Source organism: Miniopterus natalensis, chromosome 11 (assembly GCF_054644295.1).
Source record: "Miniopterus natalensis isolate mMinNat1 chromosome 11, mMinNat1.hap1, whole genome shotgun sequence".
Classification (NCBI taxonomy): domain Eukaryota; kingdom Metazoa; phylum Chordata; class Mammalia; order Chiroptera; family Miniopteridae; genus Miniopterus; species Miniopterus natalensis.
Genome location: NC_142091.1, coordinates 74,013,161 through 74,029,978, shown reverse-complemented (window position 1 = coordinate 74,029,978; position 16,818 = coordinate 74,013,161). Strand labels below are relative to the sequence as shown.

At 50.1% G+C, this 16,818-nt stretch overlaps 1 protein-coding gene across 1 annotated transcript; it reads right to left on the bottom strand.

The window, feature by feature from the left end:
• Positions 1 to 73: 73 nt before the first annotated feature.
• On the bottom strand, positions 74 to 16,628 carry BBS1 (Bardet-Biedl syndrome 1). Its single transcript, XM_016208358.2, has 17 exons — positions 16,582 to 16,628; positions 16,205 to 16,281; positions 16,053 to 16,087; positions 12,617 to 12,889; positions 12,462 to 12,508; positions 12,289 to 12,327; positions 12,112 to 12,184; positions 10,099 to 10,230; positions 9,276 to 9,382; positions 7,808 to 7,928; positions 7,484 to 7,642; positions 6,463 to 6,532; positions 5,868 to 6,026; positions 5,173 to 5,306; positions 4,056 to 4,190; positions 3,539 to 3,625; positions 74 to 3,294 (listed from the first exon to the last, which is right to left on the bottom strand). The coding sequence occupies exons 1-17, from the start codon at positions 16,626 to 16,628 to the stop codon at positions 3,208 to 3,210; spliced, it is 1,782 nt and encodes a 593-aa protein (XP_016063844.2). The 3' UTR covers positions 74 to 3,207.
• Positions 16,629 to 16,818: the final 190 nt, after the last annotated feature.

Sequence of the window (16,818 nt, the reverse complement as noted above, 5' to 3'; positions counted from 1 at the left end):
ACAATTGAAGACTGGACAGAGAACAAAAAGAGCTGAGAATTAAAATAATAGCATTTTAAAACGATTTCAGAGAAGAACTAGAAGATAAAACTCTCAAAAAATAGAACAAAAAGACAATATGAGAGAAGAGAGAAGAAAATCAGAGGATCGATCCTGTTCTCTCCGGATTTATCAGATGCTGGGCTGAATCAGAATTCCAGTGAGAACAGGGAAAATGGGGAAAATGTTCCGGCACGGAAGGAGGTGCGTCTCCACCCTCAGCACAGCGGATAATGACACGCTGAGGTGGGTCCTGACGTTTCAGGGCCTCGGAGAAAGAGGTCAGGGCACACAGGTCACGGGACTTCTCAGGAGCATTACCGAAGGTAAAATACACGGGAGCACTGCTTCAAAATGATCTTCTTGCATGAAAATAATTTTCAACTTCAAGTTTTATGATCCAGACTATCACATACATGTATGAATTGAATAAAGAAAATTTTGTACAAACAGTGCCTTAAAAATGCTAACTTTAGTGACTTTTTAAAGAAGGTACCTGCAGATATGCTTCACCAGATGAGGGGTACAGAGTGATGGAGGAGGGGCCCAGAAATCGGGCGCTGGCCCAGGACCAGCAAAGGGAGCCCGGGAGACTTGCCCTGCAGCAGCTCTAGAGCATGCCCAGTCCTCCCTGCAGCAGCAGATGGAGGCAAGTGTCCAGAAAAAAGGACTGTCAGACCCGGTGGGGGAAGAATTAGCACCTGGTATACACAGAAAACTAAGCAAATGAAAAAAAACAGGGTAATTATTAATCCCATGAAAAATTAAAAAGTACCCCAAAAGTAGTTTACTGATAGCCCAGTTCTTGGCTCGAAGTAATTAACTTTCACATAGTAATATACAATGTAATCCAAACTGAGTATCAATTTACTTAAAACTGGAGAGAAGGAGGGGATGGGGTGCTGTCACAGGAGAGCCAAAGCCTCATCTGTTATGACAGAGAGCCACCAGATAGTGTCTGAGATTGACAAATCAAGCGAGACTAGTGTAAGCATATCACAGAAATAAACAGCTAAGATCATTGAAAGTGGCCAGCAGGGGAGCAGCACTCGGGGATGGGAAGAGGCTCTTGTCTTCATATGAACTAATTCCATAGTACTAAGTAGGTACATGTTTTTAGATAAATATTTTTTTTAAAGACACCAACTCCTCATCCTTAACATACGCAGTTTCCTGGAGTCCTAACTAGTGAGGGCCTGCGTACCGCGCAGTTTCCTGCTGTATGTTGCTCCATGTACACCACACCAGCACAGTCGCGTGTTTTAGTCACAGTACATGCTATTCCTCCGATACATTCATGTTAGTTGCTGTGCATGGAGCAGTTTCTCTGCTTTTACTGTGAACAGCTATGCAGAGAACCCAGAGCAGATATTTCTGTTCCAAGTTCACACAGATCATCACTTGACTGCGGTGAAAGGGACTGTGAGGTCATCTGGCTCAGCATACCCACTTGAGCAGTGACAACCCAGCCCCAGTGACACAGCGCCAGTGATGGGGCTATGCCTTCTAGGGCAGGCCCTTCCTTCTTGGACAAGCTCTCTCAGAAAGCTCTTCAGGTTAAGTTGAAGTCTCTCTGACTGACAGTGACACCCCCTCTACCCATCTGTCCATTTCCAGGTTAAACCTCCTGCTGGTTCCGCCTGTGCCCCAGTTGGTTTGACCCAGAAACCCTTCACTGTCCTCACCCACTTGGTCTAGATCTGCGAGTGGCTGGACCTACAGAGGAGTGGGAGCTCTTGTTTGGTCTAGACCCCTTGCTTCTCTTAACCTGGCCCCAGAATGCATTCCTGGGGAAGTGGCTGTGGGCTGTCACCCCAGTCCCTCACTGTGTCTTGGGCACAGAGGCAGTTATTTCTGTACCCCTTGTCTGGAGCTGACTCATTCCATTAGAGGGGCTGCCAAGCTCACAGGATCTTAGAGCTGAATCCGGTCAAACTGTCTCATTTTACACAAGGGGAAACTGAGGTCCCCGGGGATTGGGTTACTTCCCACAAGCCTGAGCTGTCACCATACACTGGGCTGTTCCTGGTCACAGAGGGGAAGAGGTAGGTCCTCCGGGAACAGGGCTCCTGGCTCATAAGTGGCCTCCCAGTAGCTGTGAGGTGGCCAGGCAGACTGCCCAGGGCTCCGAGGCACCGAGGGCCACATTGTGGGTCTCTGGCCCTTGAGGGCTAAACATGTGCCTTTGTTCTATCTTCTGCCTCACTCAGGCCTCTGGTTCATACTTTCCATCTAATCACTGCCAGGTGAACTTTTCACTCATAGGACTGCTCTGGGCTCCAGGGCGTAGAAGAGCATCTTGATTGGCAGCTCTGGGCTTCTGCCTCCTGTGCCACCTCCCAGGGCCCCAGAAATGCCCCTGCTGTACCCTCCAACGCCCTCTCTGCTCTGTCTAGCTGAGCCTTCCTATCCTGGGTGCTTGTTCTAGTCAGGAGCAGTGGCTGTGTGCTCTTCAGGACCCTGGTTGGGGTGGGGGCCACCAGGTCCCTGCATGGGCACCCTTGGCCCTCTGCATGGAGTGTCGCAGGCCTGAGACGTTGACTGAGCCCAAGATTTCAGAAAAGCCCCCTACAGGGAGGCAACTATTGTCTGGGCCCCCTGAATAGAAAGAAGGGCCCCTGCTCAGTTCATGAGGGGAGATCAGAGCATGTGTTTTTCTTGCAAGCTGAACTGGCAGTAGCCAAGCCTCTGGAACCCCAGGGAGCAACTGGGGGCTCAGTCTCATCCAAGAAAATCCTCTGATTGTCCCAGGCCAGGCCCCAGCCAACTCCAGCGTGGACCAGCAGCAATGAGTGATGTGCCTCAGGGGAGTGGCAAAGGACATGGCTGGGCCTGGGCCCCTCATCTCACCTTGACCACTTCAGAGCTCTTCCTTGGGACCTGATGTGGTTTCTGGAGGAAAGTGCAGAGGATGGAGTAGCCCAGTGAGCCAGTGCCTGCATCTTCATGAGAAGAACGGAGCTGAACCTCCTGGGTACATTGACCTGCTGCTAAAGGTCATCCAGCAGTCAGGGTGGTGAGAAAAGGGAGCTTAGGCAAGGAGAGGGAAGCTGTCGTCCAGCATCCTGCTGCACAGGGAGTGGCCTGGGCCACTAACTGCCCAGCTCAGTGGAAGGGGCTGGATCTTCTGGTCCTGATTCCACAGGGACTTTAACAACAGCCCAGGGGTCAGGCAGCTGCCAGCCCCTCGCTCACAGGCATGTTGATGTGGGCACTCAGCAGGGGTGCGCTCTGGCCTTCTCGAAGCACCAGCACCTGTGCAAAAGGTGCCCATAGCAGTGGGATTATGCCCCATTTAGCCCCTGCTCCCTGCAAAGGCCAAGCCTGGCCTGGTCTGCACTGGCCCCAATGACAGGCCATAAGGGTTCTGTCAAAAGGGATGGGGAGGCTGAGAGGCCTCTACTGCGCAGATACCCCGCCACCCGGCAGGCAGCGACCTGGGGGCCTTGTCCACACGCTCTCCCACTGCCCTCCCCAGGCAGTGCCAATGACAACCTACCTTGATAATGTCTGAGATGCCCTTGTCACTGAGACTCTCCACAAAGGTCTCCAGGGGGTAGCTGAGCCCTGGCACCAACAAGGGGACCTAAGTTCCAGGACAAAGAGGTTAGGAAATCAGCCCTCATGCCCGGGGAAAACCAGGCCTTCACTCTGTGGAAGACTGTCCTGGAAGCAGAGACAGGCTCCCACAGCTGCTGCAGGAGAGGCTGTGAAGCAGGGTGGGCTCTGGGACCACCCCCCCCACCAGCATCAACACGCTTCTGGGAGAGACACAGAGGGACCTGGCTCAGCTGTTCTCCCAGCACTTGCTGAGTGGCTCTGAGACCTCATGCAGGCTGGAATGAGGCAGCTGAGGGGTCCTGGGTGCTCCCCCAGAGGCGCCTGCTGTGCCCTAGCCTGACCTGTGGCTGCAGCCACCTGCCAGGCCTCACCTCACCTAGTGGAGGCACTGTGGGCATTTCATCAGGCCCAACCCCACCTTCTCACTCCATGTCTCACGGAGGTAGGTCAAGCACCTTGAAGAAGGCCCGGGGCAGAGCATAGAGTGCCTCGTTGTACAGGAAGCAGACCAGCAGTCCCAGGATGGGCCGGGCTGTCGAGGTGTTCTGCAGGTGAAGTGTGAGCTTAAAGGTGGGGCCCAAGCCTTGAACCTGTGGAAGGTGGACTGGGTAGAGAAAGCCCTTAGGACCAAATGGCCTTGGGCGTGGAATACAAAGTGCTCTGGCCCTGCCTGCCTGCTTCCTCGTCAATGTCAAGTCCCCCTCCAACTGTTCTCACTGTCCATGTACCCCTCAAAAGGCCCAGAAGGTTGGCGCCAGTGGGTACAGGGATCAGCAAAGGCCGGGGAGGGGAAGAGGCTTGATAGAGGCCACTGGGCAAGTTGGTCAGAGGAAGAGCTGGCCTCGGGACACAGGCCCCAACTTCCACCTGTGTCCCCACCACTGCCGCTGCCCCTCTTCCCAGGGCCAGGCCCACCTCCCCTCTCAACCTGTGGTATCCACGTCAATTTCAGTTTCCTCCCTCTTACCCTCAGCTGCTCTGTAGCTTATTCCTCTCTCTCCACTTTCTTTCGGGAAAGAGAAATCAGAAACCCAGTTGGGACAGAGGGCACACCTCGGGGACCCACTGAGACCTGGCTGGAGCCCTGATGAACTCGAGGCCGCTTGTGTCTGGGTGTGTGGGCTCCTCCTCCTGGTGCCTGTGCAAACCTCAGGAGGGCCCCTTCCCTGTACCCTGCAGTCCTGACACCTTGGGCAGCCACAGTTACTGACACGAACAGCTTTCTTCCCTGAGCCATAGTGGGAAGGGTCCCTCCAGGCTCCTGGGAAGAAACATCCCAAGGTGAAGACTTGTGTGCCCGGCCCCAAGTCTGGGGCTTGTCTGAGGCACAGCACAGGATGAGGGGCTACAGAGCCTGTCCCTGTGCAGCCAGCTGGGGGAGGAGGCGCAGCAGGAGAGAAGGTGAGCGCACTCTCACAGAGCCTGTGGGAAGGTGAGAGGGTGCAGTGGGTGAGAGGAACAGAACCTAGTTGGCTTGGAATCGGCTCTGGGGCTGAAGGGTTCCCACCCACCTCTGACCTCTGCCACTCTGGCCCTGAGGCTGCTGACTTCCCCCCACACCTGGGTGCTCACCACAGCGTGTAGTTTGAGTGGCTCCCGGGCTGTAGCAGATACAGGGCTCAGGCTGGACTCGAGGGCCTGCACGTAGGCGCGGGCAGCCCGGAGGCGCAGCAGGTAGAGGTCAGTCTGGAAGGTCCGATGCATGGCTGAGGGGAGACACAAAGGGCTGCTGCTGGAAGTGAGGAGGGGAGAGTACAAGGGGAAGGCACAGTGCGCAGGGTCTACAGAGGCTGGGAACGTGGGCCAAGGGAGGGCCGAGGGCCACCAGCCCAGCCTCTGACCCTGGATGCTGGCCACTCCCCGCTTCCTTGTTAGCAGGTAGCCTGAGCTCCTTGGGTAGGAGTTAATTCAAGTCACCTGGTGCAAGGCGGGCATAATCATAGGTTTCGAATGAATAAATGGCAGGAAAAACTGACAGGAAAGGAAGAACCTCAGTCATATTCGGCTTCTTTCACGAGAACTGCACCTAGACACGACCACTCCCCCTGAATTCCAAGGGCTCCTGCCCTCACCCACAGCACCTTCCTCCTGGGTACAGTTATTTGTAGGCAGGATGTACCTCTTAGGCTGTCCCTGGACTGCCAGAGGCACAAAGCCCACGCAGCTCTCCCAGGCCTCCTCCCACTGCTCAGGCCCCAGGCAGCATTCACCCAACTCTGGCTGCTTCAGAGCAGCGAGGAAGAGGCAGAGCCCAGCCCGAGTCTCACCAGTGCCAGCCTCCCGCTCTCGCAGAGTCTGATCCACATAAAGCCGGGTCTTTCGGGGCACACTGAGTTTTGCGGCATGGGCTGGTGGGGGGCCCAGGTCGCCTCCTCCCTCCACAAACACTGCTGTTCGCTTCAGGATCTTGATAATCAGGCCACCACCTGGGAAGTGGAAACAGAAAAGGTCTGTCCTCCCCAGTCACCCTGATCTCAGTCTTTCTTCCCTCAACAGTCTGCCTCATATAGACCCATTTCTGTACATGTTGGTCTCGCTGCCTTGACTCTGAGTGTCAGGGAGGAATGAAGTCTGTCTAAATAACCTCCTACCATAGTTAATTTATGCATTTCACAGTTATCTGTTGACTAGCGTGATGTTCCGGTGGTGTGGCAGGCACTGGGGATACTGGGTGAACCGGAGACACAATCCAACCCAGGGCCTGGCCCCAAGGTCACGATGAGCTGTCCCCAGTGTCTGCCAGCCTTGCTTTCCACACCTAGGTCCTCCCGTGCCTCACCTCCACCTGCTCTTCTTCCCAGGATTTGGCCTGTCCCCTTCACTTCCAATTTGAAAACCCTTGCCAGGTCTGACGCCCCTCACCTCGCGTAGTCATGATGAGGGTGTTATCTTCCCGCCCGTAACGGCCAAAGCAAAGGCTGGTCACTGCGTCCTATGGTGGAGACACTTGAGTTTATCTGGGAAAGTATCTTGGAGAGAGCAAGACTGGGGATGGAGGGATAAGGTTGGGGGACCCCAGATGTGAGTTGTGAGTTGTGCTGCCTCTGAAGCAGCTCTGGCCTTTTGGGGGTCAGCCCATCTTTCTCCTACCCTGTCCTTCATGGCTGCCTCTGCTGCCTTTCAAAACCAAACATGGTCATGTCAATTCTCTTCTATAAAACCTTCCATGGCTCTTGTCCTCCCTGTCCCCCTTCTACATGTGACTCCAACCTGCTTCTTCTGTCAGTTCTCCACTCTTTACCTCTCCCAACGGACACACCTGCCCTCATATTTTCTATTTTGACATAGGACACTCTGTACACACACATACGTAAGTTTCACACGTAATATACACTGAATTTTTTTATGTTGCTGGTTGTGACCCATTAAATTGATTTAATGACTCACAACTTAGTGTTTAAAAATCTCTGGTCCAAACTCATCAAACTACCTGGGTTCCCTAATCAAGAATACTCGTGCCTCTCAGCCTTTGTCCATGCTGTTCCCTGTCTGGGATATTGTTCCTCCACTGAGCCACTTGGCAAACTGCATTGAGGCCAGTTGAATTGTCCCTTGCTCTGTGAAGTGTCCCGTGAGTTCCATCCCCATTTATCTACCACCCAATACTCAGCCTGCTCTGCTTTTTCAGCACTTGGCTTCTGTCTTGTATTTGAATTAACTGTGTCCTGGCTGGCTGCCACCTGGATATTAAGCTCCCCGAAGGCAAGGATTTAGTCATTGTTTTATCCCCCATACAATGAGTTGTACATATGAGGTGCTCAGCAAATGTTTTTGAACAAATGTTTTTGAAATGCATTAAGAGCCGAGGACTGCGGATGGAGTGGAATAAGGAGGGAGCTAAGCAGCCCTAGAGAGGGGGGTGGGGTAAGGAGTCAGGGCTCACAGGGGCGCGGATGATGTTGAGCAGGGTCTTGTCATGGTAAATGCGGACCTCTCCATTGGCCAGCCCCGCCATGACAGCCTGCAGGCTCCTGGAGTGCTGCTCCAGCAGGCTCATGGTCAGGATGGCAGCGGGCATCTGCACAGTCCACAGCTTCTTACCCTGGGAGGGAGCAGCCAAATGTCTGCAGGGGGCTCAGGGGTTAGAACAGAAAGAGTGGGTGGCTGGAATTGCTGGAAAGGTGACACGAGAAGGGCTTCCCTGCTAAGGGGGACCTGGGAGACATGCGTGGAGGGGTGGGGTGGGGTGCTTGCCCGGAGGCCACACCTTGTGGGTGAAGCCATGCAGGCTGTCTTGGGTGCTGCCCACCACCAGGACCTTGTGTACCCGGACAAGCCCCACAGGCTGGGCGCTCAGCTCGATGCAGTACTTGGGGCACTTGGAGTCTCTGTGGAGTAAAGACAGATTCTCCCAGCCCAGAGAAACCCTCTCTCCCTCCCTGGCTGACCCTCCTCTTTCTAAGCCCCACAGATCGTCCCGGCCCCAAGGCAGATGATCATGGTATTACTTCCACCTGCACCACCTGGTAGCTGTGAGACCTTGAATAATATGAAGTGTGTTCTCCTTCCTGATCTCTCTCCGCCTGTACTGCAGTGATCTGTATGATACCCTGGCAGTTGACTTTACAGTGAGTGAAGCTAGACGAAGGGCTAGCGGACTTAGGCGATTAGTAATTTATCAGAAAAGCACGGAGTTGCTCTGTGTAAGTGCACTGTTCCCGTGTCCTGGCCTCTGAATCTTAGTTTCTCTTACCCAGAAAGTAGGGTAGTTCCTGCCTACCAACCACAGGCTATGGCCCACTTTTCTTCATCACCAAGTCTAGGCCAACATCATGTCCCAGCCGAGAACCTCCACTGGTCTCTAGGCCTCCTGCCAATCTACCCTCCACCCAGCAGAGTAATCTTTTAAACATGCAAAAGGATCCCGTCATTCTTCTGATTAAAATCTCATAGCAGCTTTCTACTGGACTTCAGATAAAATCCAAAATCTTGACCACATCCTAATGGGTCCTGCATGAGTCAGCCTGGTCTCCACATCACTTCTGTCCACCCTCCTTGCCCACCCTGCTCGAGCAGCACATGCCAGTGTCTTTCCCACCTTGAGTCTGCTTAAGTTCCCTCTGCCTACAACACTCTTTCTGTACTTTGTGAACAACTGGCCCCTTCTTCACCTTCCAGTCATTTCCACAGACAGGCGTTTAGTGATTGCCCTGACTCCATTACTTTTTCCTACTGAGCCTGTGTTTTCCCTCCACTGCATGCATCCAATTTGCAATATTATCTTGGTTTGTTGACTTTAATATCTGCCTTCCCATGAGGGCAGGAACTATGTTTATTTTGTTCATCAGTACTTTCCTTATACAGTGCTTATATACAATGCTCAAAAACATTTCTGAATTAAAAAATGAATGGTGAAGGAATATCAAACTACTGTCCTGGGAAGTGTCACATACCTATAAAGCAATATAACAGATATGAGAAATTATTTTTATTTCTTCCAACTTCAGATTGCATTGCTGATGCGTTACAGCTACCCAGCCTGGTATCTCACTTTGCCAGCCCCCATCACACAAGCCTCCAGATACCCTCTGCGCTCCTGGGCTCAGCCTCCTGTGTAAACTTCTCAGCTCTTTCCATTCCCACATTCCAGCCCCAAATCCCCACTCATCTTGCAAACCCCCCAAACCACCAGGTATCTGAGATGTTCCTTCCGGCCCCAGAGACCACGTGGCTACCTTCTCAGGATATAGATGCTCCCATTTCGGCAGGCAGCGGCAAGCCGGAACTCAACATCGAACTGGCCAGAAACCTCCAGGAAGGCAGGGACACTGGGGAGGCTCATCTGCAAAGAAGAGGCTTGAATACCCAGATTTCTCTGGAGCCCCAGTCCTTCCCTACCTTGAAGGAACCTACTACTCCAAGTCAGTTCCTTGTTTGAAGTCCCAACTTCCTCACTATACCCAGCTGGTCAGTTTAAACTCGTAGTTTTTCTGGAGGGAAACTCAGCAATATGTAGCACAAGCCTTGGACTAAACTATGCACTTCTAGGAATGCATCCTACTGAAGCATTTAAACAAGCACGCAAAGACGTTCAATCCAGAAAGCCTACTGCAGCGGTGTTAATAATGGTGAAAACGGAAAACAACTGAAACCTAAATAGGTGACAGGGTAAATAAATGATGGCACATCTATAAAATGGATACTGTGTGGCCTTTGAAAAGGTGGATGTGGTTTTATATAGATGTGGAAAGGCACTGATGAGCTACTGCTACATGAAAAGAGTAAGTTACATGATCTTGTACCACAAGGCTGTTTTTGTAAAAAACATATATAGTATATATCTTGTCTAAATATAAAAATGTTAGGAAAGACATATGATGAAACTTTAATAGTAGATATCTGTGGGTGGTGGGATCTTGGGATATATACTTTTTCTTTATGCTTATCTATATTTTATAATTTTTCTACAATGAGCATATATTACCAAGAACTGGGTGCAGGAGATGTGGGGGAGCAGCCTGGGCCTCAGGTGTGCCCAGTGTCAGGCCCCACACTGACCTTGGCCAAAATGGTGAAGGCCTCCGGGTCCAGCACCAGGAGCTCCTTGTTCTCAGTGCCCAGCACCAAGCAGGACACAGCATCTTCATCAGCCAGGTTCTTCTTTAAGGTGGTCATAGTGGTGATGACTGTCTGCAGAAGGACTCCAGGGTCACCCCAGGATCTCCATACACTATTCCTCCCAGGTGCCCCCAGGATACCACAGGAGGAAGAGTATCAGAGATGCAAAAGATTTCTGTACAAAGGTGTTTATTGCAACAAACCTAACTTTCTAACAAAAGTGAATTGTCTAAGTCAATTATGAACTATCCATATGATCCTAAACCATGCAGTCATTTTAAAAAATCACATTTTAAAAGAAGATTCAATGACAGGGAGAATACTTCTAATGTATTAAGAGAGAAAAAATAGGTGAAAAGTTACATTAGTATAATCCCACTTTAAAAAATACATGAATAGAAAAACATGCTGAAAGGCTAACCCCTTAAATATGAACACTGGTTATCTCTGGGCAACAAGATCACAGCGATGTTGAAATTCTTCATTGTGCTTCATTGTAATTTCTACAGTGGGCACATGTTCCTTTTGTGATTGGAGAGAAAATGAAAGAGAAGGGAATGATCCCTTGTTTAGGAATTTCTCCTATGGAAATATTTTAGCAGGACTAAAATGTTTCTTTGGGTAAAGCTGCTCATTGTGTGATTATCTTTAAGATTAACAAAGAGGAATCATTCTCATGCCAAGTGGAAGGAGAAAGGTTACAGAAAGGTGGAACTTAGTGGTTCCTGATCATGTAACCATGACACACATTTGGAAAGATAGTCCCCCTACCCCAAACTGCATCTTTTGAGCAACAATTAATTAACTTCCTGATTTTAGAAATATTCAAAGATATTGACAACTGTGGATCTGAGCTGCTGATCAGCAGGGGAGAATCTGTTTCTCACAGAATTGGTCTAAGACTATCCAAAAGCTGAGGACTGTGTTGGTCAATGTGTTTAGCTCAAGTGACCTCTACAGAAAGTGGATGGCTCTCACGAGGCTTTCTAAAATGCAGAGAGCAGCTCTGGGAGACTGTTCCTGGACTAAGGGTCAGTCCCTAGGTCAGGGACCACTAGAGTTCATCAGTGAATAGGTTCACCAATGAAGCCATTAAAAGTATAACTAATGCCCAGCTGGGCGTGGCTCAGCGGCTGAGCATCAACCTGGGATCCAGGAGATCGAGGTTCGATTCCCGGTCAGGGCACATGCCAGGGTTGCAGGTTCGATCCCCAGTCAGGGGCATGCAGGAGGCAGCCGATCAATGACGACTCTCTCATCATTGATGTTTCTCTCTCTCTCTCCCTCTCCCTTCCTCTCTCTGAAATCAATATATATATACACACACACACACACACACACACACACACACACACACACACACACACACACATATGTACAACTAACAAAAAGGCTATGAAGAGAATAAGAGGGAGCATTCCTTGCCCGATGGCCTGCGTGGGAATACGGTAGTTACATAAGCCCTAAACAAGATAATGAACAATCAATGAAATGATCAAGTGGCCACTAAAAATGTAGTTCTGAAAGACTAATGCTTAACATGTCATGCTACGTGCCAAGGGAAACAGGATATAAAAGCATATTTATGAAAGAAATGTACCAAACAGTAAGAGTGAGTACCTCTGGGTAGTGAGACTGTAGTCATTTCTATTTCTTCTTTATACTCCTCCCTATTTTCCAAATTTTCTCTAATGAGACTATATTACCTTTACCCTTAAGACAATGAAAGTTCTATAAAGTTATATAACTATAGATCAACTCAAAGCTGTCCCTGTTAATTAAAAACTAGAAGGCCCTGCAGCTTTGTGGTCATATCTGAGTGGCATGAGGTGGAAGGGAAACTGCAAAGTGAAACTAGTCAGGTTTTGTTATAGAATTTGCCACTGATGTTACATGGTTTTAAAAAAATTATCCATATTTTTTATGGGGAAATAAAAAGAGAAGGGGTGTTACCTGGCGTTTGATGGGCTTGGACTTATGCTGGTTCACAAATGCCTCCATTTCACTCAGCTCCAGCTGCAGAAACCTGGACAGAGAATCGGCAGCTGCATGCCCTGGGCCTGCCTGTCCTCCACAGGCCACTCCTCAGCCACTCCCTTCCCCTGGAGCTTCCGGAGCCCTGGCGCTTACCTGAGCGACTGTACAGACAAAGGCACCTCTGCCTTTTCCCTGCAAGGAAAGGGGCAACCATGGCAGGTTTAGTTGAGGAACAGGGCCCCGAGGTCAGACCAAGAGCTCTGGGATGAGAGTTGGGAAGGAGGAAGGAGGGGTGGGGTGCATTTGAAGTGGAGGTGGGCTCTCACCGGATGCCCTCCAGCATCTCCTTTAGGGTCAAGGGGTCGATCCGGTCCTGTGACAGTACGAGAAGGTAAAGCCTGTGAGCTCCAGAGCCAGGCAGAGGAGGATGACTCAGTGGCTGCCACTTTGCCTTCTTGTTCCCATACCCCACATCACTTACCTCCTTGGCTTGGTTCCAAAGATCTTGTTCCAGGGGGTTTGAAGGCAACTGGGGCAGGCTGAACTTGAAGTAGGGTCTTAGATTCTTATAAACATACACACAGGGGCCTGAAGCAAGTGCCAGAGCCGGTGTTCGGGGCTCGTGCTGATCCATGAGGAAGGTGGCAGCAGCGGCTGGTAGCGCAGGCAGTGGGCTTTCGGTCATTATTCTGGGTCCTTTGAGCACCTTCAGGCGGGGCTGCTGCCCACCTGGGCCAAGGTCCCCCACCACCAGCTGTAGAGAAAGGCAGGCTTACTCCAGGCTCAGAGTCTAAAGACCTTGCCACTGACCCTCTTCCTGGGCTCAGTCTTTTTGCTGGTGCATGTTCATTCACTCCCACACAACAATGAATGCTTTGCAATGAGGCCTGCAAGCTCTGTGACCTTGGGAAAGTTGATGAAACTTCCTGAGCCTGTTTTCCCACCAGCAAAATGGGAATATCAATTTCATGACACTTGCAGTGAAAATCAAGTGAGAAAATGAATTACAGAACCTGGCAAGTGTGAGTGAGGAGTAGGTGGCAGCTGGAGTTTTCATTATTCATTCAGTAAACATTTCAGGGCCTGCTCCGTGCCTGCCACTGTCTAGACACCGGGACAGTGGCAGAGGTTAGGGGGCACTGGGAACTCCTATCTGGGCTTCCAAGGCTGATTTCCAAATGGGAACAGAACTAAGGAAGCAGTAGCGAGCATGCAGAGTAGACTATGCTCTGTGAAAGTGGCCAAGATCTTCAGTTTCTGTTGTTTATTTGTGTGTATGTTTTTAATCTTCACCTAAGGATATGTTTAGAGAGAGGAAGGGAGAGAAAGAGGGGGAGAGAGAGAGAAACACTTACATGAGAGAGAAACACTGATCGCTGACCCCCGCATGCACCCCGACAAGGCATTGAACCTGCGACCTAGGTATGCGCTCTGACTGGGAATCAAACCCACAACTTTCTGGTGTGCAGGACGACACTCCAACCAACTGAGCCAAGGGCCAGGGTCAGTCTCTGTGTTTCACCCTCCAACCCATCCTGCAAGTCACTGCAGCTGCTCACTCTCCAGACTGAGGCCTTCAAGGCCCCTCTGACCTGCTTCCCAACTTGCTTTCCGTCACCTCCCCACCCATGCTATGCTCCAGCCAGAATGCAGGCTGCCACACGACGGCTGGATTCTGAGCATGCGCAGTGTACCAGGAGTGTGCCCGGAGGTTCATTTAGTCCTTTCAACAGCCTATGATGTAGGTACTATTAGCCCCTTTTCACAAATGAGGAAGCTGTTACTTAGGGATGTTAGATGAAAGTCCCACAGCTAGTAAGTGGTGGAGCTGGAACTGGAACCTAGGTCTGTCTGAATCCAAAGCCAGGGGCCTCAACTACTATTTTATACTGGCCTCAACTTCTAACTCCAAATGTACTCTTTCCAAGTGTGCCTCTGTGCCTCTGCTTGTGATACTGGATTGCCTTCCTCTTCCTCTCTTCTGTGCCTTCATTCATCCTTCAACACCTATTTCACATGTAACTGCCTCCTGGTGCCTCCAGATAGGTTTCTTTATTCTCTCACTGGTGCTCCTATAATGCTTTCCATTTACTCTATTTTAGCACCCATTCATTTACCCCACAAACATCTATCAAGTACCTAATTTGTGCCAGGCACTGGGCTAGATGTTGGGAACCAACAGTAAACAAACTAGCCACTAAAAAAGTTATCACATCAAAGCATTTAACATTTCATGATAGTGGATTGGATTTCTCTACCCTTTACTGCTGTAAACCCAATGCCAAGTACACACTAGTGTTCAGTTAATATCACAGATAAATTAAGGACAGTGTCTCAATCTTCTCCCAACTGTGTACTGATTCATTTCTGAGTTTAGTGTCTCCACAATGCCTGACACACTGTAGGGGTTCACTGTATGTTCGCTGAATTGCTGAATGCTTTAGTTAGGAATTTGGGGGCAAAAGGCAACAAATCCTACTCTACTTTCCATGTACGGTATGATTCCAGGGCTATCCTTTAGCTGCTCACCTAATACGCCCATTGTGGGTTCACTGCCCATGGCAAAGGTTGAGCTATGTAAGGAACCAATACATAACTTGGAATATGACAGACCCAGGTCTGCCACTTTCTACAAACAGTAAACTTAGCCTTTCTGAATCCATTTTCACATTAATGAAAATGGGGATCAATACTATCTATGTATTGAGAATACCTTGAAGAGGGGCTAGTCCAGAAATGGATACTCAATATATGTTAACTTCCTTTCTTTAGCCCAATATATTTTTCAATCTTAAAAAAAAAATTAACTGTGCCTAGCCCTGGCAGATGTGGCTCAGTTGCTTGGAGTGTCATCCCATACACTGAAAAGTCACGGATTCGATTCCTGGTCAGGGCACATACCTAGGTTGCAGGTTTGATCCTTAGTCCAGGCATGTATGGGAGGCAACCAATCGATGATTCTCTCTTACATGGTGTTTCTCTCTCTCTTCCTTTCCCTCTCTCTTAAAAATAAAAAATAAAAAAAAGTCCTCAGATAGGGACTAAATAAATAAAAACAAAGAACCTGTCCGTTTATACATATTTCAAATCCTCACCCGTGAATATTTTTTCCATTGATTTCTATAGAGGGAGGGAGGGAGGGAGGGAGGGAGGGAGGGAGGAAGAGGGCAGAGAGAGAGAGAGAAACATGGGTGTGAGAGAGACACGTGGATTGACTGCCTCCCACACATGCCCCGACTGGGTACAGGGAACCTACAACCAAGGTGTGTGACCTTGACTGGGAATTGAACCAGAGATCTTTTGGTCCACAGGCTGATGCTCTAACTGGCCAGGGCTAACCTGTGCCTTTAAAGTTATTTATTTCTTTGTTTACATTTTATTTATCTTCATATTTTAATTTAAAATAATAATTTAATTTAAATTTAAACCTTTTATTATGGAAAATTTTCAGTCATACACAAAAGTAGACTCCTATAATGAACCCCCAAATACCCATCATCCAGCTTCAACAATGATCAGCTCACGGCTAATCTTAAAATCTATGCCCTTTTGATAAACATAAAAGTTACTTCAATTTCCTTCTACTTCCCCTCCAGATTCTAACACCTCACATCCAACCAAGGGATGTGCCTGCCCTTCTAGCAAAGAATTATGTCAAGTTAACAAAATTAAGAGGCTTTGTCTTAGTCAAATCCCCAGCAGCAACTGTTCAGCTTTACTCTCTGCAATCTGAATTATGAAACCTATGGGATCTCTTCACCTTCCACATAAAGATAAAATTTAACACTAAATGTGCTTCTTCAGAGTACTCATGAATTCCAGTGTATGCTGAGCTTCTCTGGAGCCTCCAGGAAATCTTAATTCTGGCATTTTCCCTTCAGTTCTGGCATTATCTTTCTGCTGGGGTGACACCTTACCTTGTACTCCCCGTCCCCATGCAAATCTGCCAGCGCTGGAAAACACAAAAGGGCCATAAGTCAGGGTCTCAGCACCCCAGAGGCTTCACTACAGAACCGTTATCTGACTCCTCCATCTCCCCAGAACCCGGGATTCCAGGTCTCTGACTCACCCAGGCAGGCGGAAAAGGTGTGGATGTTGGCCACGGGGTCGTAGTGTGCGTCCAGCCATTTGGAACTGGCTTCGTTGCTGGGAGAGGAGGGAAGGAGTTGGGGAGTGAGCACCAAGGGAGGGGAACAAAACCGTGAGGGAGATGTGGGGAGCCCCGAACTGGGGGTACAGGACGTCTGAGTCCAAGCCCAGGCTCCACCACTGACGCAGTGACCGCAACACACACACCCGTCTGGGCCTCAGTTTCCCTATTTGATCTCTAAGAGCCCTTCAAGGAAAGCCAGCGCTGCTCAAGAACCGCAGAAGCCCCCATCCAGGGAACCAGGGCACCCTCTTCACGTCTGCAGGAAAGGAGGCCGAGAGCGCCCCTGCTTTCACCTCTCGGCTTTGCAGCTGTCGGAATCCAACGCAGCAGCCGCAGCCATCTTCGCGGGCGTCGCCCTGGCAACCGGCTCTGGCCAGCCGTCGTGCAACACCCAAGAGTTCCGGGTTCCGGAAAGCCCGCGTACAAAGGTTCCGGGCGCGCAGCAGCAGGGCGTGTGCGGGCTGGAGCGCAGCCCCGCATCCCAGCTCCTAGGATGTATCTCTGCTCCTTCCCAGCCGCAGGTCCTGGGC